Source organism: Prinia subflava, chromosome 25 (assembly GCF_021018805.1).
Source record: "Prinia subflava isolate CZ2003 ecotype Zambia chromosome 25, Cam_Psub_1.2, whole genome shotgun sequence".
Lineage (NCBI taxonomy): Eukaryota > Metazoa > Chordata > Aves > Passeriformes > Cisticolidae > Prinia > Prinia subflava.
Genome location: NC_086271.1, coordinates 393861 through 420985, shown reverse-complemented (window position 1 = coordinate 420985; position 27125 = coordinate 393861). Strand labels below are relative to the sequence as shown.

General features: G+C 38.3%; 2 protein-coding genes across 6 annotated transcripts in view; one reads left to right on the top strand and one right to left on the bottom strand.

Moving 5' to 3' along the window:
• LOC134561976 (filamin A-interacting protein 1-like) overlaps positions 1-2423 on the bottom strand; it is a 33859-nt gene extending 31436 nt beyond the window's left edge. The window contains exon 1 of the mRNA XM_063419379.1: positions 2282-2423. The gene's annotated coding sequence lies outside the window, so the exon portion shown is untranslated. The remainder of the gene's footprint in view (positions 1-2281) is intronic.
• Positions 1-27125, top strand: part of LOC134561973 (uncharacterized protein C3orf26 homolog) — a 219868-nt gene that overhangs the window by 34996 nt on the left and 157747 nt on the right. The window contains exon 1 of one of the 5 annotated variants that reach the window (XM_063419373.1): positions 10785-10866. The exons of 3 other annotated variants lie outside the window; for them this stretch is intronic. In XM_063419373.1, the coding sequence (XP_063275443.1) occupies positions 10800-10866 (67 nt within the window). In that variant the 5' untranslated portion in view covers positions 10785-10799. Of the gene's footprint in view, positions 1-10784; positions 10867-11604; positions 11733-27125 lie in introns of those variants that run through there. One more of the 5 variants, XM_063419376.1, reaches the window with a different exon arrangement.

The following is a 27125-nucleotide window of genomic DNA, read 5'->3' as shown; positions in this document are numbered from 1 at the left end:
AAAACATGTTAAAAAATCTGATATAATAAAGGATTGTAAAACAGCAGTGAGACAGTTTAATCATTATGCCTCCGTCTAATTATTTTGGAGTTTTACCAGTATAAATAAGAGCAAAATTGGTCCTGTAAGTATTAAGTGAAGAATGTTTTGCCTTTTAATCTAAGGAAGACAGACTGTGGGAAGTAGAGTTCTGGCTTTTGATAGATGTTATGATTTGTTTTAGGCTAGCCGTATTCAGAGTACAGATGGTACTTTAGATACTGCTAAAGCAGTAATTAGTGATAGAAGTCACCCTTCTTTGTTGGATTTGGAGCAGCTGAAATTGCCTCTTACCTATGGGGAGACTTTTTTCTTTTTCTACTTAGTGTTTTTATCAAATTTATTGCATGCACAGTATTCCTGTTAATATTTTTTCTTTACCATATTGTAGTCTTTCGACTTCTTTAACTCATCCTTTCTACCCAGACACACTTGTTGAAGACTGTCACTTGACTTTGGTTCCTAACACATCCGTTCATAACGTAGCTAAGTTTTGTTCTTTGTAACTTGACAATGGATATTTAGAAAACTAAGTAATCATTTTAAAGCTGCGAGGACTCTGCAGGTATGACAGAATAGCAAGCAGAAGACTTTTTAAGGGGCTCAGGATACAGATTTGGGGTATTGTTTTTATACCGTGAAATTACATTTGTTCTGGTTGCTAGGATTCTTTTCATTCTATATATACACTATAGAGTGCCCTCTTCCCTGATTCTCTCAACAGAGGTATAAACTTCTCTTGTTACAAAAAAGAGTATGTTGGAAACATGGATGTGACTTTTATCTAATTGCCAGGTTAATAATAACACAAATACCTGAATTATCTTTGAAATGAAAAGTCTCTTTATAGTTACAATTTTTGAAGCATGTTGAAAATAACTGCTTCATATTTTGTCCATGTTTAAAGCCCAAAATAAGTTATTAAAAAGTCCACACAAGCTATTTTGGCTCAGTGTCTAAATTCATGTATGCATGATACTACAACAATGCATATGTTAGTACCAGCTTTGATTTTTCCAAAATATATAATTGAACAAGGATTTTGCAGGATTCAAAACATCAAATAAAGGGAAGAAGAACCCTTACTTCTCTCCTAAAATTGCATTTATTTTTGTATTAAGGAAAAGGAGAACATACCCCAAAAACATGTTTTACCTGTAAGAAGAGTTTGAAATGAAAGGTCTTAAAGTCTAACTTTTCTAACATTCTGAATTACACATAGGACTCTGAAGAGCTGTGCTCAGTAGTTCCAATTTGGAAGTAGGACAGTACAATTGACTTAATTGCAGTTGTTCCTATGAACTAAGATTTGACAGGGTTTGGCTCTTAATTAACGGAGAGGACAGTGTAATTTTGCTTACTAAGCAGGTGTGAATTATAAACACACTGAGGTCTCATCTTTCAAGGTACCTTGTGCCTCGTCAGAGCTGGTTTTCATTCCCTGTTTTCTGCAGTTAATAGCTGCAATACTGTTGAGCATCTTGCAGAATAAGCCTTGAAGAGAGCAGTGTGCTTTCTGACCCTCACACTCATCATGTGTTTGACCAGGATTAAAAGTTTTTTTCATCAAAATCTGACAGTTCTGCCCTCTTGTGATTTGACACTTGCACGCAAGACGCAGAAGAGGGAAGCAGCATGTATGAGTTGAAAAGTTAGTTAGTAATTAAACTAGTTGCAATTCTTTCTTTTAGACATAACATAGTCTTATTGCAAAGTAAAATGTTTGTGGCAAGTTATACATCGCTCTGAAAAGTACAGTAGAAGTTGTTCAAAAGTATAGTAAATGCTTAGAGACATGCGTGTGTACATGTCTACTAATACATAGCATATGCATGTAAATGCAGCAGAAGGAGAGGCAGTAGCTCTACCTAATATATTACAATACTGTTGGACTCCTTCCACAGCCTTAAATGCAGTCATGATTTTATCCGACCATTTGGAAAGTGTGTGTAATTCATAACTCTGTCCTTCTTTAATGTTTCGTTAATTCCTCATCTGTTGCCTCTGCAGGAATTATTTTAAAGACAGACTTGAAATAGTCACCCTATATATGATTCACCAGACATCCTCTAGATCTCCTGGTGCTGTTTTGGGGTATTTCACTGTTTCTCAGTCCTCACCCCTCTTTTCTTTTTTTTTTTTTTTTTGGAAGTGACTTCTTTTAAAAAAGGTATCTCAACAGGAAAAAGCCAGAAGCGCCAGTGCTCGCCAGAAGAAGCTTGCTTCCCACCCTGTGCCTTACCTTGCGCTGGCGGGCTGCAGCACTCCCGGGTGCGCCGGTGCTGCGGGGCGCGGGCGCTGCGCGGTGCCATCGGCGCTGCTGCGAGCGCTCGGCGCTGCCGCCGAACAATGAGCGGCGGCCGCGCCGCGGCCCCAGCCTAGGCACCATTACGTCAGCGCCTTGCCATATAAGGCGCGCCGCAGCCCCGCCGCTCTGAGCCGCGGCCGCTGCCCGGGCGGCTCGGCCGCCTCAGGGCAGCGGGGCTCGGCCACCGCCGGGCGGCGGGGCTCGGCCACCGCCGGGCGGCGGGGCTCGGCCACCGCCGGGCGGCGGGGCTCGGCCCCGGGCGGCTCGGCCACCTCAGGGTAGCCGGGCTCGGCTACCTCACAGCAGCGGGACTCAGCTCTCGGCCACCGCTGGGCAGCGGGACTCAGCCCTGGGCAGCTCGGGTCCCTGTGGGCAGCTCAGCTCGCCCCGGGCAACTCGGGTCTCTCTGGACACCTCGGCCCTGGGCAGCTCGGCTCTCCCAGGGCAGCTCGGCTCGCCCTTAGCACCTCGGGTCCCCCTGGACACCTCAGCTCGCCCTTGGCAGCTCCGTTCCCCGTGGACACCTCGGGTCCCCCTGGACACCTCAGCTCGCCCTTAGCAGCTCGGGTCCCCCAGGGCAGCTCGGTTCCCCCTGGGCAGCTCAGCTCGCCCTTGGCAGCTCGGCCCCGGGCGCTGGCTCTGGCTGAGCCCAGCACTGTGTGAAACTCTGCGTTTGTCCACCAGCTCAGGGCCAAGAAGAATGCGCGGAAGGTTTGGGTTAGGGCAGTTCCTCTCTAGCGCTGATAATAAAGTCATTAGAGGTTGTTGCTGATTAGGTACGATGTTTTCCACCGAGTCCCACAGCCTAGAGTTTGAAAACAGAAAAACTAAACTCCAACTCATCTTGTTTAATTAGTTGTTCTAAGGGAGCTTTTTCTGTTTTTCTGCTTCCTTTTTTTTTTTTTTTTTCTGTTAATTTTATTACGACAAAAAATGCGACTTTAGCTGAACTCCTCTGAGGGTGGATATGAACTTTGAGCCTTCCTTTTTTTTTTTTCCTTCTGTAAAGAGTCGGGGTCCTTGGAGGATAGTATTTTATTTCCTGATGATGTAACTACAAAACAATTCTCTTAAGTGATGATGGGAAGGCCAGATGAAATCTGATTTTTTTTCTCTCTCTTAAATGTTTTTTCTACAAACCCCTTTCCTTTTTCGTATGTTTGTGTTTCAGCTAACACAATTAAGCACTCCAACCAACTATTTTTAGTAAAAAGGTCTTGAAGAAATGAGTAGTTTGTTTTAATATTTAGGAAAGAGGCAGAAAGCCAAAAAGTAGGATTTAGATTGAAGAATTTAAAATGTATCTCTTGTATTCCCCGTCCTTTAGTGTATACCCTGAATAAATATTGATGACAGAAGGAAGAAATAGTGGAAATAAGCACAAAATTTGTTATTGAAAATCCACGAAGCATTAACAGGAGTGAGTGAAATAAACTCCTTTTATGTTGGTGGGTAAATTAGACCATTGAAAGGCATTCTATACACTCCTAAAGTAGTAAGTAGGTGCATCCACAATTAATTTATTTGCAGCATTTGAATTTTAGTCTTCATCTCTATAGCTTAAGCTGTTCTCTGCCTGCTTTTAGTATGTTTTGTCATTTTGAATGTAATGCTATCAATAAGGGAAATTATTTATTTGGGGGTGTTTTCTGCAGGTATAAAGACAAATGGTGGTTAAGATGTTTGCATTTCATTAACAAGACAGACATCTTCTAGCTATGTTGCATATATTTACCCTGAGTGCAGCCTGGAAAAGGTACTTATTCTTTAGTTAGAAAATTCCAGGCAACCCCTTGCATGGTTACTGAGTACAGACTTGCTGAGACCTCTGCTGCTTATTTGTATGGGTGATCCTGCCGTGTCCTCTTTGTATCTAAGAAAGTTCAGATTTGGGTGCCTCATCAGAAAACTTTCAAATTATTTAATACTAACCCTTCCCAAATGGTTTTGGAGATAGAAAACATCTTATTTGAATTTAGCAATGGACAGACCAGGATATTACTTAAGTTGCTATTCTAGGGAGAGTTAATAATCAAATCCAAACAAAAACAAAATAACCTGTGATTTAGCAGACATTGCTGTATTCAGTTCCTTGGCTTAATGTTTGTGGAGGCTCACAATTTGTCTAGTTTTTCTCAAAAGTATTATGCCAATATGGCTCATTTGAAATACAAGCTCATCTTGGTGCCCTTGGAATGGGAAATATCTTTAGCTACAAACTCAGCCTTTCTGCTGGGACTCTGTTTAAAATGACAGGACAACTGCAGGTACAAGGTGCTGTCTACGAGCAGGCTGGGGAGGTGCTGCTGTATCCGGCTCTGATTTGCAGGGGGAGTCAGGAAGTTACTCAGTGGGGGCTAGGTAGGAGTTAAATGTCACTGCCTTCTTTTTATATGTATATATGTTTGTATGCAAGCATAAATATATAAATCCTTAGGGGTGAGAACTACTGTTTCTGTCCTGGTTTTGTAATTTTTTTCTTCCCTTCCCTTTGCAATGGTTTTATTTTTCTGCAACTTTCCCTTCACCTGCACACACCCTGTTTCTGTAGTCCGTATGAAAATTGCCTGCATTTTTGTTCTCCCACATGAAACAGTTGTTTTAGGCCATAAGCAACTTTGAAGAGGAGGACTTCTCAAAAGCTGGTGATCAAAAATTCATCCTCACAATCTAGTTCTGTTCTGGAGTTGCAAGGAACACAGCTCAGATAGTGCTGGTGATAAGCTTATTGGTAGTCTGGGAACAGGGAATAGGAAATGCAAGTCTTTCTGTTTATAAGTCTGTGTTTACATCTGGGGATGGCCAAAATACAAACTCCTCATTTCTTAATAAATTCCTCTCTGCAATACAAAAGCGCACATCTGTAATCTTCTGCAAAACAGCTTTATCAAAGAGCATCAGCTGAGTGTGTAATGACCTGACTTCCTTCTCTTACATTGTTATGACTTACAGGACATTGTACAGTGCTACCAAAGCCCTTAACAACGCTTGGATATATTATTTAAAAAAATTCTGGACTGCTATAATATGAAAAGCTTATTTGTATCTGAGGCAATGAATTGAGTTACAAAGTTGAGTTCCTTTACTACATTTTTACAGTTTCTTTCAGTATCTGTAGGTGGAATCCTGGCACCGGTGAACTATACTGAAGAGGGAAAAAAAAAAAGTCTTTGGGCAGGCAGCTATACCTGTCTCATTCTCTGTTGCTCCCTGAAAATGGATTCTGTTTCCTTAGTTACTGCACATAGTTTTGCACAGAATTGGTGCATTTGCAAGTATTGTGACAGCAAAAGGAGCTGTTAATTTGTAGAAAATGGAGACCAAAAGAAAATCTTATTAAATCATTGGTGCATCCAGTGTCAATGCAGGGCTGCTCTCTGCAGCTGCTTGCAGTGACTTTTTTCTAGTCTCTGCTTATCGTTTTGTATTGTTTGTTTGTGCCCACGTTCTTTCAGGATTCTATTTAGAAAAATAGAACCTGGGAAGATGGAAGATTATGTGAGGCAAGGAGAAGATAGGAGAAAGAAGCTAAAAGTCTTTGAGGCAGTTTTTTAGACTTTATCTTAAACTATCTGAATTCCTCCCATTACTTTCATCGTTAAACTGCTTCTCTTTCTTTTTTCTTCCCATGGCGTTTCATAGCAGCAGTTCCAGTGTCCTTAAACCCATAACCTATCTATTGCAGCATTTGACCCCTTCTTTTGGCCATTTTATATCTAAGATAAATAAAGGAAGTTAGAACTTGGGCCTCAGTTCAACAAAGCACTTAAAACTTAGCCCTGTGTATTTTTGTTGAAAAAGGAAAGGACTTCAGCAGAAGTCTGATTTTAATGATATATTGAAATGCTTGGCTGAATTGGGCTCTTGGTCACATTTACTTCATGTAGATATTGTTGAAGCTTTGGGTTAGATATTGTTGAAATTCTCCCTGGGGTCTAAATCTTTGGGTTACTTTCATATTCTAAAAATAAACATCTACTGAAGTACAAATACTGTCAAAGATTTTATTAGTATTTTACATTACTTAAAGCTGTTCACTTTTTTGGAGGTGGTCTGCTTAAGTTTTGCATGTGATACCTGGAGAACTGAAACATATGCAGAACTGACAAGTTGAATTTTATTGCCTTGCATAAATGGGGTTTGATATTTAATGTTTTAATGACTCATGTGAGCTCAAGGATTTTTCTTAAATGTGTGCTCAGCCTTGTCTCTGAAATCTGTGGGAGTTAGGACATTACTCAGTGGAAGAAGATTCACTCTAATTGTTTCTTAGATTATTAGCATCCTTCAAAAATTTTCTAATTTATCTTTATTATTTCTGATAGCATTGTGTTTGATTCTTTAGCTTTCATCCAGAAGGTGTTTCAGGGCTTCATATCCTAATGTAGAGATTAATTTCTGAATATTGCAAAGAGAAATATGGAGGTTATTATGGCTTATTTACAGTCTGAAATGTACTGACAACTGATAAATGCATGTGGAAGGCAAGGGGCAGAAGTAGGGGAAAGTTCTAAAGATAACATTCTTCAGATTCATGTGTCTTTTACTGTGGACCATGGGTGGAAAGAGATTCATATCTCCATTACTCTGTGGCTTTAATTTTTTTTGGCAGCAGGCAGAAATATTTTTTCAAACTCTCCTATTGTTTGCAGATTCCATTATTCTCCCTTTTTTTTTTTTTTTGGCAGATACAAATAAAATTCCTAGCCAAATGTTAAGGATAATTAGATCTCTTTATGTTGGGTGCTGTATTGGGAAGTTGATGACTGCACCTCTCAACTACTAATGGCTTCTCAGGAGAACTTGCAAGTGCTTCATATCTGCTTGGGAGATGGTTTCATTTTGTGTATGGGACCAAGGCAATTTTTAATGAAAAAGACAATTTTTGCATGGCAGAGTTTACCATGAACAAGGATGGATAGAATTTAATTTGTATGCCTTCCTCTACTCTATATAAATCATATATACCCAAGTAATCTTTTCTCCGTGATAAAATGAGATGGTGTTTTTTAGTTCAGGAAAACTCTGTACAAGAGTGTATTTTAAGAAGTAGTTTGGGATTGGAAGTTTGTTTTGTTTGTGATGGGTTCTGCAGTGAGATTTTTTTTTATCAGCCCGTCCCCACCCACAAGTGTGCCTGTCTAGTTGGGCTATTTCTGGAGGCACGACAGCCATTTCAGTATTAATGCAATAGCAAAAGTGAGTTGTAATCCTGTGAAGACTTAGGACCTTGGAAGGTGCTCAGTTTCATGTCTGTAAACATGAAGTAGAACATATTTTACATGTCTGTCTTTAGTCATTAGACTGCAGAAGAAATAACACTATGTACTACTTTTCTTCATCCATTTCCTTTGAATTCAGTCAAAGCAAGATTCTTTTTGTAGAACTTAAGGGAAGTGGTATGGCTGAAACATTCTGGGCTTCAAGTCTGGCTCCACATGAATCCCTCTTTTTAATGTATTAGTCTAAGCTGTGAGTTCAGTCATTTTATTCAAAGATATCAACTCCTTTTCAGAGCAGTATAATTCTTGTTTGAATAAAAACTGTGCAGGTTTGTTGACTGAACTTTTCACACTGCCATGAATTGAGTATGGTGCCAGTGGAGGATGCTTCCTTCAAAGCTTTGATGATAATGAGGTGAAAAAGTAGCTCAGGTTATTGCAGGCTCTTTCAACTCCTCCATATCGGGCACCATCTCTTCCCTTATGCTTTTCCCTTCACGTCTGTTGTTCCTGCACTTGTTGGGGATGATGCTGTTCCAGCAATGTCTTGGAGAGCGAAGCCCAGCACAGAGATAGAAGGGGTTTGCATTCAGTGCATTTCTTGCGGGCTGCAGGTTTACAGGAGCTCCTGAGGCCATTGGCTGCTTTGGAAGCACAAGGCTGTCAGGCTTGGATGCAGCATCGGAACTGGAAGAAGGCTCGTTGGTGCCATTGATTTTATGCAAAGGGGAGTACAAAGCTGTCATGCTTTTTTCTCTTTTTTTGGTGGTTAAGTAGAGAGAATCCAGAAATAAAATGTAGCATGAAGCCTACATGTCATTGTTATAATTCTGTTGAACAGGCTTCTCTTGCCTCCTACTGATTAACCCAGTGAAAACAGAGCTGTTAAAGAGCTTTTTTGAAAGGGAGTAAGGCTGTAGAAGAATGAGTATGGTTGCTAAGGAAGGCAAAATTTGCAAGGAGAGAATGTATTTTTTTGTTGGGCTGAGCAGTGTAAAACACAAACATGGTTTTGTGCCCAGAGGCCCTTCTTTAGGTCTCCAGATGCTGCATCTATGTTACAAAATCTATGTCATAACAGACATATTGTCTGCATTGATAAATCCCCCCCTTAGGATTCCTGGTAAGAGATACATTCAAAAAGGCTTTTCTTATTCTCTGGAATTTCAGTAGCTGTATGTTAGTTCCTGTTCAAGGCACAGTGCTTCAAGTTATTGGTGATTTTGGTACCTGTTCAAGGAATACGTGTTGAAATAACGCAGAGGCAAATGTATCCTATACAGGCTGGTTTAGATTGTGGATTCCTAGGGATGTAATGTAGCTCGTAAAACTTTGATCCCATTGGGGTTCAGAATTGCTGAGCTATCTGATGGATTCATAGTTCAGAAATGTGACTTAGTTGTGCGGTTCAGTTCCCTGGTCTGGAAAAGTATTTACAGAATTTCTTGACCTCCTAGGGTGTAGTCACATGTAGCTCTTTGTGTTAGTCTTGCCCACAGCAGGTACTGTTCGAGGAGTCTCTTGGGCTTGGGGAAATGTATTTAGCAGACTCAGACACTCCACAGCTCCAGAGTCTGCAATAAAAATTTCACAAAACCCCGGAGTGAGGAAGGGGAACAAATACAAAAGGGTATTAATTTGGATTTTTTACAGCAGCTGGCATGAGACATATCAGCCTTAAGAAGCATTACTTTCGACTCGGCAATATTGAAGTTGTGTCATTATCTGGGAACACTTTTATTGATCTCATGTCTCCGGGTGTTATGTCAACAGGATGGACTATTGCTAAGAAAGTCTTTTAGGAGATGAACTAAATGCTTGAATAGCCTACAACTCGCTTCATACTTGAAAACTGAACTAAAGCACAAAATAAAGTGGTTTAAGGAAATTCTCATCCAGCACCTGAAGGAAAAGCAAAATTTTATTTTAGTCCCTAAAATCCTATGCTGTTTAAACAGTCTTCCCTGCAGCTCTTCCCACTGCTTTATAGTCTGCTTTATTTTGTGGAGCTTTTTTAGTTGTTTAGTACTTTTATTTTTAACCTGTTTTGTTCAGTTGCTATTTTTAATTGTAAGGATGAAGCTTCTGTATTTAAACTTGTTTCCCCTGGGTAACTTAATTGAAAGCATTTTGACAGAGCATAATTTCTGGCTTCTGTTTGCTCTGGCCAGTGAACTCAGGAGCTTCTAATACGAAGACTAATAATAATTAGATGAGCGATAGTTAGAGTCCATCCAAATTTCACTTGTAAAGTGTGTGGTCAGGATGGACTGTGTAGAATTGATTAAAGAGAGCCACGTATTGGGTTCTTTCTTGTAGTGATACAACTTCATGTAAGTGAAATCTGTAGTGGCATCTTCTGCCATGAAATCTCATAATACATTTGATAATTGCTAATAATTTATCTTATAAGCAGACTGTACTATTACTTGAGAAAAAAATAAACCAGCAAATTTCTTAAATGGATTCAACGAAAGAACATAAACTTTAGTACTTTTAGATGACTCTACAGAAGCAAGATTTAAGCACTGTAAATTTGTAGATCTTTGGGTTATTTACCCCCCTGCCCCCACTCCAATAAATACAGAACTATATGTACAGGTAAAGATTTGTGCATAACTCTAGCCAGTAGCAAGGACAGAGGAGAAAAGGGGTTGTAGTTATTGTAATGCAGTATTTATGGTAATAGTTATGCATTCCTCTTGTGTTTAACTTTTGAAATGATACAGAAATGTCTTGATTCCATTTATAATAAACAGAAGCCTAGAACTAGAAAGCGGCAAAAGAACAATTATATTTTTGAATTCCTACTGTGTGTTATACTGGTTAAATCCAGATCCAGTTGTGCATGACCTCTTCATTTGATTGAAGTTTGGGACACATGAAATTTGTTAGTTCTTTTCTGTTTTATTTTTCTGATTTTAATTGGTTTTATTTCAAATTTCCATAGTACATGGGCAGAGGCTATTCTCACATAAAACAAATCAGTCTTTAATATTGCTGCTGAGTAAAGAGGAGCATACATGAAGCCAACACTACCAAAATAGGAGGAGTTATTTTGCTAGAAGCCTAAGATGTGTCCAGAGTGACGCAAGGTTAGACAGAGCCTGACAAGAATAAACACTTTGAGAGCTATAAAATTGCTTTGACCTTGGGGCTTGGGAACCTAAGTGGAGCCTTAACTTTTAGCTATCTGTGTGTATGTAAATCAAAGCAAGTCATGCCCAGAAATGTTGCTGAGTATATTTTTCTCAGCAGTCAGTGTGACGGATGGTTGCAGTTCTTGGAACGCTTGTGGTAGGTGCAGGTATCCCTGGAGCAGAACCATGCATAGCTCAGGGGCTTGTGGCAACCCTCATCAGGGGCTTTGCTCGTGGAGAGCACAGCCTGAATTGCAGGGTTGGAGGGAATTCTGAGGTGCCTCCAGATCTGTTGGGAATCACTCTGAAAAGCTGATGCAGTTTTACACAAAGGAGTTGTGGGTATGTCTGAACTTCAATGAATGATGGTTCCAATGGGTTTTGACTTCTTTCAGCTAGCTAATATTTAGAATCAATGACTGAGGAATGGTAGTGATACCTTAGCTTTAAATGATATCCTGGTCTGTATTGCTTGTATATTGATGTCATAGAATTTGGGTCATTTAGTCAAACTTGGACTCATTACTTTTGCTTCGATATTGGGCTTTCTTGGAAGCATTTTCTCTATTTTAGGTACTTACCAAAGCAGCAAAGCTGCCCATTTTTGGTAGTGAATTCTACAGGCTTCAGGGAATAGCATTAACATAAATAATAGAAAAAGAAATGGGGAATCTTGTTTGTGAATCCTTTTACAAGTACAATAATTTGTTTCTTTTCATAGCTGCAGTATAAAAGAGGCCAAATCACCTTGTGAAGTTGTTTGTTTTGGTTTTTTTTAACTACTGCACCAGCTATTAACAAGTTTCTTCTCTTCTCTTCTCTTCCTGTGCTATTTTCTGCCTCTGTCTGTTTTTTATGCGCATCTAGGAGCCAAAACCAATAAAAGATGCTAATGTTGGTCAGGTGAGGTTCCAGTTGGTCGTGTTAGAAGAAGAAAATCCATTAATGGATTATTGGAAGGTGAAGGGAGGCCGTGTGAAGATGCCAATGTCCAGTGGAGTGACTGGGAAGGAATGGTCAGAGGTATTTTTAGCATTTGTACTGGAATGCAGGGAGGCTCATTGATTGCACTTTCATTCCCTGAGGGAGGTCAGTGGGAAAAGGAAGAGGTCCAGAATCGGGAAGTAATCCACACACAATTGCAAATGTGTGCTTTTCACTTTTACATTCATCTGAGCTTAGAAAGGAAGATGCCTGGGGTTTGCATTTCTGCATGGACTTATCTTAGAAATCTTGTGTTTCAAATAGGGCCAACTTGTTACTGTCATTTGCATGGCATTGAGGACAGAGGAAATGGTCACAGCTCTCATAATGAAGAAAAATGTTCACTTTGTTTTCTAGTAGAGCTTTGGGGTTGGTTTTTTTATCTGTCTTCATTCTTCTGACCCTGACATTGTTCTCTTGCTCACTATTCATAGTAATTTCTTAATTGACAGTGATTTTACTCAGCTGATAATAGAACCTTATTGTTTTGTTGTGTATTTTTCTGGTGAATATTTCAATGTTTTATTTTCACTAAACTTTTCTTCTCTTTTAAAAACCACTTCTTCATTGACCTGAACTGTGACAGCTGCTGTATCTAAACCCCCATTGGGTGACAGTTCTTTTAAAGTGTATGTTTGTGTGCATGGTTTTATGACATTTAGAGGCTATTACTGTTTCTACTTTGATAAACAATGAATGTATTGGGAATGTGTTCATGTGCAACATTTGAATGCAAATCCTAAGTTAAACACCTTCATAACTCTCAAGCTATGTGTGTATTGGTACAAGCTGGAATTACACATATAATTTCCCTCTTAGCAGTTGCACAGATCTCATAGGTGTTATTTTGGCTGCTGCCTTTTGGGTGTACGCGTTTTTTAAAGTTGCCCGAAGAAAACATTTTTTCTTTCTTGTTCACAGATGCAATTTGGGAGAGAATTTTATTCCATTTTTTGAGGGCCTGTAATTTCAAATGAATTTGGGTTGGGTTGTTCTGTGTGGTTTTTTTGTGTGACTAGTTTGGAAGAAAATTGTTTTCTGTTCTTGGTGTCAGAAAGTTTGTAAGTGCCACAGAACAAGCAAACCATGAAGGGGGACACAGCTTTTGAGTAGCTGAGTGGTTCAGACTGAAGAGTGCTTGGGCTTCTGAATTCTGTGGTTCACAGTGAGCATGCTCAGATGTTTTGTTACTTCCAAAGAAATATGACATCATCTTACTTGCAAAGTCACTAGGCTATAGCTGTCTTTACATCCAACTGAGTTCTCAAGTGGGATATCAAATACATGCATTACATAATCAGAACAAAGCCTTTATTGGCTGATTGTACCCTTAGGGTGGGATGCTGAATGGTAGTTGCATATGGAAGCCATAATCTTGCAGAATTAACCATTTCTTAACCATCCTGTCAGCAGTTGTGAAGTGAAATAAGAGCCTGGTGATAGGATTCACTTGGGAAGGGTGTAGCTAAAAATTTTAAATTGGTTTAATGAGTTCATCATCTTTCTGTAAAGCACTTAAATGTATTGAAACAAACAGAAAGAACCAGAAGAGTTTTATGGATATATTTATAGACCGATTTGCTGAACTTTCATGTGGTGGAATTCCTGTTGTTAATGAATTCAAAGGAGGTAGACCAATTTCCACCCAGTCTTGGTTTTAATTTACTGGAAAATGATCCACTTAAAAATACTGGAAATAAATATTTTGGTTATGGAATATTAAATTTATCTTTCTAAACTAATTGAAGCACTTTTTAAAGTTATTCACTTGTTAAATACCGTGTGTGCAAAATATGTGTCTGGTGATTTTAATTGGTCCAGTTCAGAATGATCTGGTTTTTAATAAGACCTTTTTTTTTGTGAAAAGTATAATATAGAGCTTATAATTCTCAGGCTACATGAAAGTGATACCAGAGTTTGGTCTTTTATTGATTGTCGTGGTATTTTTTGTGATCTCAGTCTAGCTTTAATGAACCTGGATTTCATAAACCTCATTAAATAAATTAAATAAACAGGTAAGTCCTTACTCTGGGAAATGAGACCACATTAAAAAAACAAAAACAAAAAACAAGCAAAACCCCCACATTAAAAAATCTGAGCTTTATGTTATGACCTACATGTGATTTCCTGTGTTATCTTAATGCAGTTTTTGTATGTGGCTTCGGGGTAAAATTGCACTGAACTTTCAAATTACAACTGCTAGTCAGCCTTTGGGTATGTGTACCTTTTACACTGGAAGGTGTTTTTCAAGGAAAAAGCTGACTGAACCCAAGGCATGGCTTTTGTTCCTCTCTTCACTCTTGTACTGCTCCCAGACTAAAGTAGGCTCCAGTATGAGTAATCCATCAATATTGACTTGCTGTTGAGGGACGTTTTTTGAAGAGTGGGAACTTGTTGACATGTTCTTTTTGTTACTGTGCCTGTCCCAACATATCCGTAGAAATAAAAAAAATTGATTTGGTCATTTCACAGAATCCCCCCAGTTCATCACCACATCCATTTCAGATGGACAGTGCTCCAATAAAAATCTTGAAACAAGATAGTGATTTTGGAAGTGTTGGCCTCAAAATACTCTCCTTGGTCCTTCGAGGAGCACTGGGACACAGGTATGTGTAGTACTGAAGATCCTCAAGTGAAAAGCAAGGCATGTACAGCAGAATTTAAAACTTCCTTGTATTTTTGTCCAGTTACAGCCGACAGTGTAATTCTTTAAGTTTTTTTTGGAAATGCATACCCAGGACAGCATGGATGAGAGCTCAATAGACTTAATAAAGCTAATATGCAAATTTTTGATGAATCCAAGTTCCAGCTGTTATCCATTGGATGGGCAATAGGTGATATTTAGCATCCTACCAACTTGCTTTCCTTTTACTTGTAAGCTGTTCTGTTTAGAAAAGTGGAGAAGGGGTGAGCCTGTGTGACATTTTCTCACTGACAGTTATTCCTGCAGGCATCTTTCTGTCTCAGTCTCCCAGTGATATTTATACCAGTGGTGCAGCAGACATTGGGACAAAGGATTACTAGTTAATTTGGAGAGCTAAATATACATGTGACTGGTGTGTTAAGGAAAACATCACCACAAACACCCTCCAGGTTTTTGTGGGGAAGCATCAGCCTGTAGGATTTCTCTTTTTGACAGTGGAGCTTGCTGCATGACCTTTCTGCTTTTTGGCCTCTCTGAATTAATCCTGAATACTATCAGAAATGTAGGGAAAAGCATAATTCTACATGAATTGCAGTCAGGTTCATGGGACACCTTGGAAGTAACAAACATCATACCCTGGGGTGAAAATTAGGTTTAAAAACCAGGTAAAAATAACCCAGCATGTCCAAGAAAAGTTAATAATAAAGCTAAACAAAAGTAAGACGTGCTGGATAGTTCCCATTCTTAGCATAAACCCATGTCTTTAAGTAACTAACCGTGGCTTTGCAATATTTAAAAAATACCAGGTTTCAGGCTGGGCATCTCTGTTGGTTTCATTACGCTCTTGAGAATTTAAATGGAAGTAAAAGGTAATTCTTGAATCTCGACTATGCAGTTTAGGTAATTTTCTGACATTGAATGAATGGCTCCCTTTTTGTCCTTTGGAAACCTCTGTCTGCATCTCCTCACATTAAAATCAAACCAACAATCAAGAAACCCTAACCAAACAAGAGAACAAAACAAAACCTTGAAATCAGTGAACCAAAGAAATGAAAAACAAAACCAGAAAAGATCGACTACTGTTACGTAGTGATTGTGATGCTGATAATCAGTGCAAGAGCATCAGAGAAGAAAATAATGAAGTTTTATTTTAATTCACTGTAGTTCATTAACACTTTTTATTCTATGAAACTTGTCTTGAAGCTGGGCAACATATCTGCTTTTGTGCTGTTTATCATTGAGTGACTCCTTTTGAAAATGCTCGGTTATTTAAAACCTATTTTAAAAATTTCTCTCTTGATGGACTAATTACTTCTGTTTAATAGTGCCAAGGTAATGGCTCACTTCTCTTTTAGTGGATAACATTCATTTTTCCCCCCTGCCTTCATCTTTTACCCTTTTTTTCTGCCCACCTTTCTGAAGAATTATCTGCATGATTTTAGCTTTTCATGGTCTTCTCTTGACAACAAAAACAAGGGCATGTGTAGTGTTATAAATGTTTTTTGAGGTGCACTACCCTGGAACTGTGAAATGTGTGCCCAAGCTGACCTTGGGAAGCAGGAGTTGCAGAGACAGAGACTGCAAACCCCTGGTAAACTGCGCAGTAAATTTACAAGAATGTTGGATCACCAGTGTTGATGCTTGGGGAAGCGATTCACAACGGAATCTTCCATCTAGAAACCTAAAGGAGAAAAAAATTATTTAAGGTGGCCTTTAAAAAGAAAAAAAAAGGTAAAGAATTGCTTCTCCAGTCCATAGCTGCAGCTATATATTTTGCAGCATGAGTCATAGATGACTTTATAGTTCTAGACCCCTTGCATAGGAGGAATAAACTTTGGGGAAGAGGAAGTTAAGAGAAAACAGAAGTGTGAACAACTGCTAATGGTGCTCTCTCTGGCTCCATTCAGTCTGCCATTCCATCATACTTGAAGGGGGTAATTCAGAGATTCCTTTCTTGGCATATAAGTGGCAACATATGTTTGAAACAGTGAGTGGAAAATGTAGGAAAAAAATGACAGGCATATGGCAATAGGAGGGCAAGGAAAAATTTGTTGCCCTAACGTTAGCCACATAATTGGTACACTTAACTTCTGAGGGACTGATTTATTTAAAGACAAAAATGTATGCTCCATTTATTCAGGTTTTCTATACGTGGCCTTCATCTTACAGTGCCTTCATAATTTCTCTGCTCTCAGAGGGAGTGGAAGGTGATAGGAGAGGTTCAGAGCCTCAGCCAAGGAATAGAGAGGGAAATCTGGATGCTAATAGACAAACCAACCTTCATTCATAGTCTCATTTTAAAAGAGGAAGCATTGAAAACCTCCTTTATTTTAATATTCAGTTCTGTGGCCTTTTTTTTACCATATCAAGTTAGCTAGAATGTTTATGGCTTAATGCAACATAAGATGTACTGCTTAATGAATAGAAGAGCTGTCCTGGAAACAGGCATCATCCAAAGTAGTGTTTCCAGTGTGCAGCAGTACATGCTGAGGTAACCTGCTGACTTTTTAAAAGAAGGGTTTCTACCCACGCATACATCTGTGCACAATTGTGAGCAAAATGTAGACTCTCCAACTGTATGTGATGTGGGCAGAATGTGGATAGTTCCTTCTGTGTCCTCAGTTAATTTTGTGCTCTGACTGGAATAATTCATTTCAAGGGAGAGTGTTGTCGTGAAGGTCAGGGTCAAACCTGGACTTGCAGAGTTTCTGATGACATGTAAAATGTGTGTTTAGGAATGCTCTTTGGCCTGAAGCTGAAAACTCTACAATCCAAATAATATATTCTCGAAAATGCTTGGGAGGAAATCAGTCTGTTTTCTTTCTGTTGAAAAATGATTTATCAGAACCCTGGGAGAATGTCTCCCACCACATTTGCCTTTGGAACTGTGGCCTCTTTTCTGAAGAGTGGTGAGGCCCTTGGAGAGCTGTAACTTGGCAACTGATTGATCTTGTTATGGCCCTTATTCCTTGGGGATCTTAGTCCTTGCGTGGAAAAGGAAAATTCACTAAACTACATTTTAATTTTGTTCACTCTTCTTTCTGACCTCTTCTGGCTCTGGGACTTTATGGTCTAGTGGTTTAATTTTGAGATGCTAAGTCCTATGTGAGATTATAGAGACTGGTAAGTCGATTGCATTATGCTAGCAAGTGTGGCTTATTCTGCGATGTGAAGGACAGATACCCTACCAATCTTATTTAAATTCAGAAAGTATGCTGTGTTAAACTTCTAAAAATAGATTAAAAGCCAGCTCTAGCTTTTAAAAAAACAAAACCAAAACAATGAAAACAGCCTCCATAATTAGCATTGTGTTAACAAGTAACACTCCGGAAACTTGAGAATCTGAGCTAGTATCTCTACCAGAGTAAATGACATCACAAATACTGTCAGCAAAATTAATTAAAACAAATGTTTTGAAAGGAAACCTGTTTATGCTATTGTGGTCATTACCCATGTTAGCAAAAAGCCAGGAAAATGCATCTGAAATTCATAGAAATCTTTGGAGTTCAAAAAGAAGAAAATAATTTCTTACTATATGGAGAGAGCAACCTGTGCAACAAAAAAAATTAATGTACTACTTGTTTGAGAAGAAAGAGGAGACATTTTAAAAGAAGTTTTAGGAAAATTATTAAATATTTTCTATTTTGTAGCTTCTCTATGTCTTATTTTACTTACATGCAAATGCATTCAAATGCCCTGTAATTTTGGGGGGTATTTTGTTTGATTGTTGGCTTTTTAGTTGTAAATTGACTTTGGTTGAATCACTTCCATGCAAGCAGAATTCTGCAAATGTGCAGACTACAGCAATGCAGGTCAGAAGGGACAAGGACATTTATCCTTTCTGTGAGGCTCTGCCTCCTAATTGTGCATCAGTTTGAAGAGTGCATTTAAAGAGGTTTGGTCCTTCTGCTGCTGTGGTCATGTTTTGGTTTCTGAGCAACTAACATTCTGTGTCATAAACACTTCAGCTGATTGGAGTTTTTCCTTGGACTGGCCATCACATAAAATGCTGTGAGGACTTGTCATGTTTGAGGAAGAGGTTTTTGCTTCAGCACATTGGCTAAACCATCCAAACTGTGACCGGCTGTCAGGTGTCAGGAGGGAATCAGTGCATGGCTCTTGTGTTGTTGAGCTCCACCACCATGTAACTGTAGTCTCAAGGTGTGACATCTTTATGGTGTGGGAAACTCCAAATGGTTTGTACAGCTTTTTAAAGCACCAGGGTTGTTGGCTGTTTGTGTGCCATGAGAGGCAGCCATGCAGTAGAAGGGCAGATTTCAAAGGGATGTGTATGGGCTGCTTGTGGGTATGGAACACACGTGCACACGTAGTTATTTCTTGTGGAATGCCAGCAGTGAATTCATCCTTTTTCCCTTTCCTTTTCTTGAGTTGGTTCTACTGCTTCATTTTACTTCAATCACAATATAGTGAATGCAGGAGGAGAGACAGCCACTGCTGTCATGCCTCTCTGATTGAAGGCTGAAATCTGTGCTTTTATGCCACCTATCTTTAGATAAGATCCACCGATGTTTTGTCTTTTTCTAATAAAATGATAAATCCTTCTCTAGATCCAGCTGAGCTTTAGGGTCCTGTTCTTAGCAGGAGTACTGGGAATTAGTTGCCCTGTAAAAAAGTCACTCTTGTTTTTACTGAACTATTAGCTTCTAAAGGATAGCTTTGGATATTTGAAAAAGCTTTGTGCAGATGTGTAGCTCTGACTTTTGCATGTGTGACCTGTGCTGGTGCACAGCAGTGAGTGTGAACTGTTTTGAGTATAGTTGCTAATTGAGTTGGATTTGGATACCATGGTGGGGTTCAATCTGCTTTTTCTAATGCTGAGAAGGTGAGATGTTCCCTCAGCTGCAACTTCTAATGGAAGTAGATTTTAGCTTTTTGAAAATTCTTTCAATCCTTTTATCCAGTGTCACTGGAGTTGTTTTTTTCAGTCTCAAATATAAGGTGTGTTGGTTTACTGTACTGAGATGAGTTTCTTCTATGGTTCTTGGGGATCAGTATTCTTTTTTACTTCCCCATCCTGACTGGAGTGCTGATGCTGTTGTAGATTGTTTTTCGTGTTGAAATTTTGCCTAGAGATGATTAGGAATTGCATACTCTGGAGAGCTCTCTGAATAAACTAAAGACGCAGACAACAAATCTAATGCTTTGGGAGTTTATTGCAAATTATAATTTGAAGTTTGTAAATATTCTAAGAAGAGGATGCAACGTGATTAGAGTAGACATCCCATGTAAATATTTGGGCTTTAAAGTCTAGAATGTCTTCTGATGTTGTTTTATACCATTTCCTTTTAAGCAGAATGTTTGTGTGTTTTTAAAAGATGTAAACTCCTAGGATGCTAGCTTATTAGTGTGGAGCAATTAAAGTGTGCAAAAATATCTTACCTGTATACCAATGAAATAAATATTTCAACAATGTAAGTAGATGACAGTAATTGAAACCTAAATGCACTTGAAATTATGGTCACCAGGACAGGAATTTTACATTTCTGATTGATTCCTCCGTGTCTAGGAATAGGCATTACAAACTCCTTTCTCTTTGCTTCCTTCCAGGAATTCAAAATACCTTAATTTTTTTCCTATTGATTTATGTGTCTTAAGGGCACCAACAACAGCCATTGCTGTTTCATAGTGACTTGGAAGCAGAGAATAAAAAGATTTGTAAAGCATGTACTTGTTCTAGCATAATATCAGGACTCTTGGCATAGAATGCATAACAGAAGTGTAGGAGGCAAACTGTAGGGTAAGCATGGACAGAATTATTTGTTCTATAATAATGTCTCATTTTGGTTTCTAATCAAAAGTACATTTGATTTCAAAATAATATTTTTCCCTTCTTTTTCACGCATGCTGCTAAATCCTCAGAAACAAGTGTCAACCATTTCAGTGCATTTATTTTGCATCTAAAGGCTCAGCAGAATTTCCTAAACTTTTGGGCTTAGAAAATCCTGGTTGAAGTGTCATGATCTCTTTATCAATAAAAGGAACAACCTTTTGATGTACCTTTAGTTTTGAAGTTACCCTGGGTTTATATTACTAGAGGCTTTCTTTTTCCATAATGCATAAACTAAAGAACAGTTCCTGAACAGCCTTCACTCTCCATTCATGATGCTTTGTGTGTGATGCATTTGATTGTGTCCTCTCTTAACATATGAAATAAGAAATTGTGCAGAGACAGTAGATGAGTGATTTTATAAATGGGTGTGAGAATTTCACTGGCTGTGGATGTTTCAGCTGAAAGGTGGAACCCAATAAAGAACATCAGATGTGCAAATCTGTAAAACAAAATGTATCTCAGTATACGTATGTGCAAAAACATGAGCGTGTTTATGTGTGTGTATGTGTGTATATGGACTTAGTTCATCTACTGCATTAATGTCAAATTCCCAGAAATGTGGTGACAAGAGAGGACCGTTTTAGCTCATGTCAGGACAATGTGCTTTCGTAATTTCTCCCTCCCTGGAGAGCTTATTAAACACTAAACAAAATATCTCAGAATATAACTGATTGAGTGCTTTAAATTATGCCCTTTTGTTTGGCTCTTGGCCAGCTGCTCATTGCACAGGGCTGTGGCAAACAGAACCAGTAATTTACACTGACAGTATCATGCAGTTCACTCTGCAAGCTTCTCAACTCAGAACTTTTTTAAAGTAAACATTCAAACAAACCTCAGGTTCTTAATGTAAACACATTTTGTAACTCTAAACTTGGCCAAACAGTTAAGAATCAAATACGGGTTGTATTTTTTCCCCTTCCCATGAAAATGTCATTATATATTTTTCTTTTCCTTTGCTGATAAATAGGGCTATCTCTACATGAGTAATGAGAAAAGACAGCAGTAATCAAAGAACTTTTTTTTGTTCTCACATTTCTTTTTTTTTAACCATGTGGCATTGGGACCAATTTCCTAACTGTTTTTTTTTTTTTTAATTACCAAATGTATCCCAGTGAGAACTGTCACAAATTCCACCATATATGTCATATCTGCTTATCACATTCCACTTGGTCCAAACTCAGAATGCAAATTGTAATTTAGTAGACTTCTATGAAATGTATAATTTTCAGATATTTCTGTGATTTTGCTGTTTGCCCTCCCCCTCCCACCCCCCGAATTGGATGAATTAATTTTCTTTCAAGAGAGTGTTTCCTTAAAACTGAAATGTGAAGGCTAATGTGGAGGCAGAAGTAGAATGGTAAGAAATGTGAATGGGCAGATGCTGTTGATGTGAAACAGATAAGCAGGGTCAGAGCCATTAGTTAATACCTGCACACGAGGGACAAGTACCAGAAACTGTGCTGCAAGTGATTGTGGTATAAATAAAGAGCCCAGTACAGATTTATCCTTCAAATTGCTTAATCAAAGAGAGGTTATGGAAAGGAGCAGTGACCTAACTATGTCATCTACAGGTCATCACTTCCAGAATGGGATTTTAGTGTGTGTACAGATGCCTATCTTTAGTCACTTGAGTGGAGCTGTATTTCCTTGGACAGCACTGAGATCTTGGGCACCAGCCCCAGAGTGGAGGCATCTGAACAAAGTCCCCCACTTTGGATCTATAGGCTGAATCCTGCCTTTAATGTTAAACATGGAAAAGAGTTCATTTTTTTTGTTTCTGAGCATAATTTACAGCTGTACTCAAAAGTAGAGGGGGGACATGAGCAGTAGGAGGACAGAACTTGCTCCATGTTAGGCTTACTAGAAGGTGCTGTGATATACCTGCCATGAGATCATCTCCTGTAAGAATGGAGAAACAGAAACATCATCTGAACAGGAAGGGAAGGGTGGGATTCTTTGTGAGCTGCAATCAAAATTCCACGTTTTGCCATAATGACTGCAAAACTACGTGCTCTTTATAGAGCTGATGACAAGAACAGAAAAGGAAATTGAATGGAATGATTTTAATACTAAGGACTGAAGTATCTTAGAACAGATGGATCAAATAGAATGAACATTAAAAAACAAACAAACCAATGCACAAAACTTGGATCTGTATTTCTGTTAGTATATACCTTATGAAGTATTTATAAATTCCTCTAACATGTAGTTGTTTGTACTCTGTTGTTTGATGTATTTGTTCTGAATGCAGTGACAGTGAGTAAGGCTTGGCACCTGTAATGACTTTGAACGTCATCATTCCATTTTATGCAGGAAAGTGAGGAGTTTGTGTGAAATAAGGAAGTGCTTCTTGAGTGTTATACAGCAAATAATCAGCTTCTTCTTTCCCACTGCAATTATAACAGCTGAACAAACAAAATGACATGAAACGTTTCTTAAATAATTAAGGTAGATGTCTGAATACTACAAGGAAGTGGAATGGTGTTCAAATGGTTCAGGATGGATTTTTTCTGCATTCCTGGTCTTAGTGTCATCTTGTGTTGGGATCCAAGTATTCCTCTGTCTTAAATTCTTAAAGATGTTTCAGTGTCTTAAATATTCATCATATAGATTTTGTCTAATTGCTCTTTTATTTGTGTGCATTCATTTGAAGAGAACTTGTGATATGTTCTCTCCAGCATTTTTTAAGATAAATGTAATTGAAGATATTTTTAGTATTTTTCTTTTAAAAACAAACAGCCTCTCCCTTTCTTCTTGGAGGTAGGAGAGCTCTGCTTTATTTGGAATAATTTTTAAAAGCCTAACTGTTCCCTTGAGCTCAGCATCTTTATTCCTCTCCCCATTATTTTTATGACCTGCTGCATGCCTTATTTCATTGGGAAGTCTGGCTGTGGCTCTCTAGGAGGATGAAGGCTGCATGCCTGAGCTCTTTTCAAACTATGACGCCACATGCTAGTACTTACTTCTTTAAAATCTGACTAAATATTTCATTATAGATCTTTTCGAGAGACTTACACATGGGTTCCCATGATCTCATTCTTTGATTTGTAGAAAGAAAAGAAGGAAAAAGTGAAGTGATATTCTACAGCTATCCAAATATTCAGCTTTTGCAATGGCAAATCAAACTTCTGATAGTGCTTCTTTGTTTGGGTGCAGTAAGGATAGGCAGCTGTTTGGGAAAGCAGCATTATTTGCTGTGGAAAAAAGCTGGCTCTTTGTACAGTTAAAATAAATGAGTTATGGAAGTTTGTTTCATGACTGGATTTGTTTTATTGACCAATAATGTGCAAGCTACCAGGTTTTCCACACTGCTGGGAGGAACACAAAGGTTTTCTGCAACATACTCTTACCGAGGTCAAACTGCACTCTTGCTTACTATCCTGGACACTAAAAGATAACCTGTTTTCAAGAACCCACTAGATAATGAATAATTCAGAAGATTCTTGCATTTTAGTTGAAGTTAGCTTATGGATGAGGAAATGGGATGATGATGGATAGGTGCACAGGCTAAGAAACTCAGTTAAAATTGGCCTTTGTAAATATCTGTTTCAAACAATTGTATGTAAATAGTCAAACCTTCAAGGGGTTTTTAATGCACATTAAAGAGAAATGTATCCATACTGGGAGAGGGGTAAATGAACTGCTCTCAGCTCAGTTAGTCTTGCTTAAGTTCAGGTACCAGGATTAACAGGATAGAACAGCAAAGCATTACTTGAGGACAGGTGGGGAAGGAGAGCAGACTTGGCACATGATTCTGCTTTTCCCTCAACTGGCTTGAGATTTTTGTGTTCACCACACACATGCCAGTTCTCTTCTTTAGTATTTTTTTCTTTTCTTGTTAAAAACTAGTGCTGCCTCCCGTTTCCCTGTCGGCTTTAAGGACCCACCAGCTAATAGTTCATCAGTTTTTCATGCTAGTTCTTTTAAAATACTTACATACCATTTAGTCCTGGTAATTGCTAGTAAACTTGTTGCTTTGTGTTGCACAAATTTGATTTAAAGCTTTTTCTGCTAGCAGTTTGGATTCAGATGTCTTCACAGACTCTTTCTCCATAAAAAGTCTAATGTGGAAACCTCCTTGGCTTCCAAAACATTGGAATCCAATGCTGTCAGTCAGGGACAAATGCAAATAAAAAAGAGATTGTGACAAACAAACCAATTTAATTTTATACTTCATTGTTCACAGGAGAAAGGTCTCCAGAATCTGATTTCAGCCCTTGTCATTGTTTTTAATTGATGATCAGTAGTCTAGCAATTACGTGATTATCTATTCACAGAAGATTTGGATATGCTTTTACACAGATAAATACATTTCTCTTGTTTGGCTCCACTTTTCTGCTTTCGTTTTTATGTTGCAGCTGTACAGCTCCCACATCAGCATGATGTGTTCTCTAATTTTGGTTAAATATTTACCAATAGTATAATCATATTTCTCTGAATGTTCTTCCCACATAGTTTAGAAGTATAAAACCAAATTCTATCCATGACCACATTTACAACTGGACAGACTAACTTTTATGTTGGATTCTTAAAATTGCAAAGGAGCCCTTGCACCCTTGTTCTTTGACTGTTTGGTTTGTAGTTGTTTTTGTTTTGCAGTTTTTGTGTTTTGTGGGGGTTTTGTCTTTTTTGTTTTTTAATTCTTCTTGTTTGAAATGCTATTTGGTTAGACAGAGCTTTGCTATTTCCTGTCAAACTTAATTAGCTACTTAAATGCTTTAATTCCAAGAATACAGAGTTTTAATGATTGCATCTCTAATTGGTGTGTTATCTTGAACTGTACTTGCATCTGCACCTGCCAACTTTGTTATTTTTAAATAGTCTTCATCTCAATTTTGAGCTTAAATACCAGTAGCCTGTGTTGTTTTATTTTAGATAAAGTTGTGCATCCTACTCCAAAAGTCTTCCGCAGTCTAATAAAACTGAATTCTTTCTTTCTGCACCATTTTTTCAACTACTTTATGAAATACGACTGTAATGCCAGAACCTGTGCTTTGGTACTAGAAATATTTAAAAGATGTAGCCATGGAGACAGTCTTGTTGTCAGGTGGCTAAAAAGCTAATTTTTTTTCTCCAAGCACTTTGAAAATTCTTTTATGTGTCGTTATTTTTATCATGAAAAGCTCCTTCTCAGTTTTCTCCAAGAAATTCTCTGGATATCTGCTATGTATCAAAAAACCACCTGTCTTTGCACTTAGTAATCAGAATACCCAAGGGCAAGGTTGTGTGTACTGTTTTGAGACTAAAATCTGTGCATTTGTAACCATTAAACAGCAGATTTTAATGAAATGCTGGCAGGGAAATCTGATGTTGTATGGAATTAGCTGAATTTTAAGACTGATTACACACAAGAAATTTTGACCAAACTAATCCTAAGATTTGATAATCCTTATAACCATGTGTGGAAAACAGGCTGATCCATGTAAAATAAATGTTTTATGTTGTGCAACTAGTAAAGGCTCAGTTTGGAATGCCTTCTTTTCTGTCTTTGTATTGGAATGCCTGCTTTTCTCACTTTGCATCTGAAGTTAATACAGAGCTAAAGAAGATGGGAATTCACAGAGATCAGGATCTTGAATCTGTAAGAACATTCCTTTGATGAAACTACTGAGTTACACGCCATGCTGTTGGATATTTGCAATTGCAAGAAATGACACATTCCAAAGTGGTATTGCAAACCTCCTTACCCTCTGGTAGACTGAGGGCTTAGGAAGCTAAATCAGCTCAGCATTTGTACCCTTCTGTAGGTTCAGTTCTGTGTATTTCAATCATCCTTTATTCTAGGCCAGGTGCTACACTCAGGGAGACCTAAAGCACATACAGATGATCACAGCAGTTTTCATTGTCTTTTCTGGAGAACTGAACTGTGTAAACTCAGAGTTTACTCACTGCTTCTTCAGTGAGAGCTAGTGTTGGCTGCTACAATGTGTTCAGAGACCATGAGAAAACTGGGTTCTGGACCAAAGGCAATCTGTATAGGGCTGATATTTCAGTAAGAGTTGTGTATAGCAATTAATAACATGGATTTATGGATGTGGTGCTGCATTACAGTGGTGAAGCTTTGATGAGCTTTGATAAACATGTTTACAAGGTCCTTAGAGTTTTAACAGAGTGATTTTCATTAACTTAATTTATAACCTATAGTTTTTATTGGCTATACTTAAATCTAGCCTATAAGGATTTTGGAGGTTTATAGCAAACTTAGAGATATAAAAAGTTAAGTAACTTTATCCACTGAGTGTGTTTATCCAAATATGTCGTCAAACTTCTCAATTTCCCTTTTAGAAAGCCAGTTAGGGACAGACTGACTCATTCTCATTTTCTTGTCTGACAGAACACAAAGACATCCAGAGTTTAGCTGGCAAGACCGTTGAAAAAAAAGGGAGAATTTTAGGATTTCAGGGAGTGGGTCTTGCTTCTCAGTTTCTCAGTTGGATGCAAGATGAAATTTTGAAATGAGAAACATGTGAAATCTTGTCTAAACATTTAATAAATGATGTCCCAATTTCCTGATGACTTAAATGCAACTTGTAGGATCTGAGCATTCCTAAAAGTCATTTTAATAGTAAATTTATATGTCAGAATAAGGTTTACAGTGCTCAGAATTTCCTGATAACCCTGACATTTTTAGCAAACAAATCTGAGTGAAGGGAGAAGAGGGTGCATGGTCTCCATTTCTGCTAGGTTTTATTTCCTTTTCTGCAAGGTTGTCTGACTTTGTTCAGACTATGAGGAGGAAGGAGGTCAGCATCATGTGTAAGAAGTGCAAGTGAGATGTTAACAGTTATGGTTTACTGAAATGAAAGGGTAGTTTAAGAAAAAGAGGGTTTAGTACCTGTTAGTACCTGATAATGTTTGTGGGGCATGTGTCTTTCCCCAGTGACTTGAAGATGCTGTGAATCAAAGTGCTGAGGCTAAGGAATTTCCCAGTAGCAGA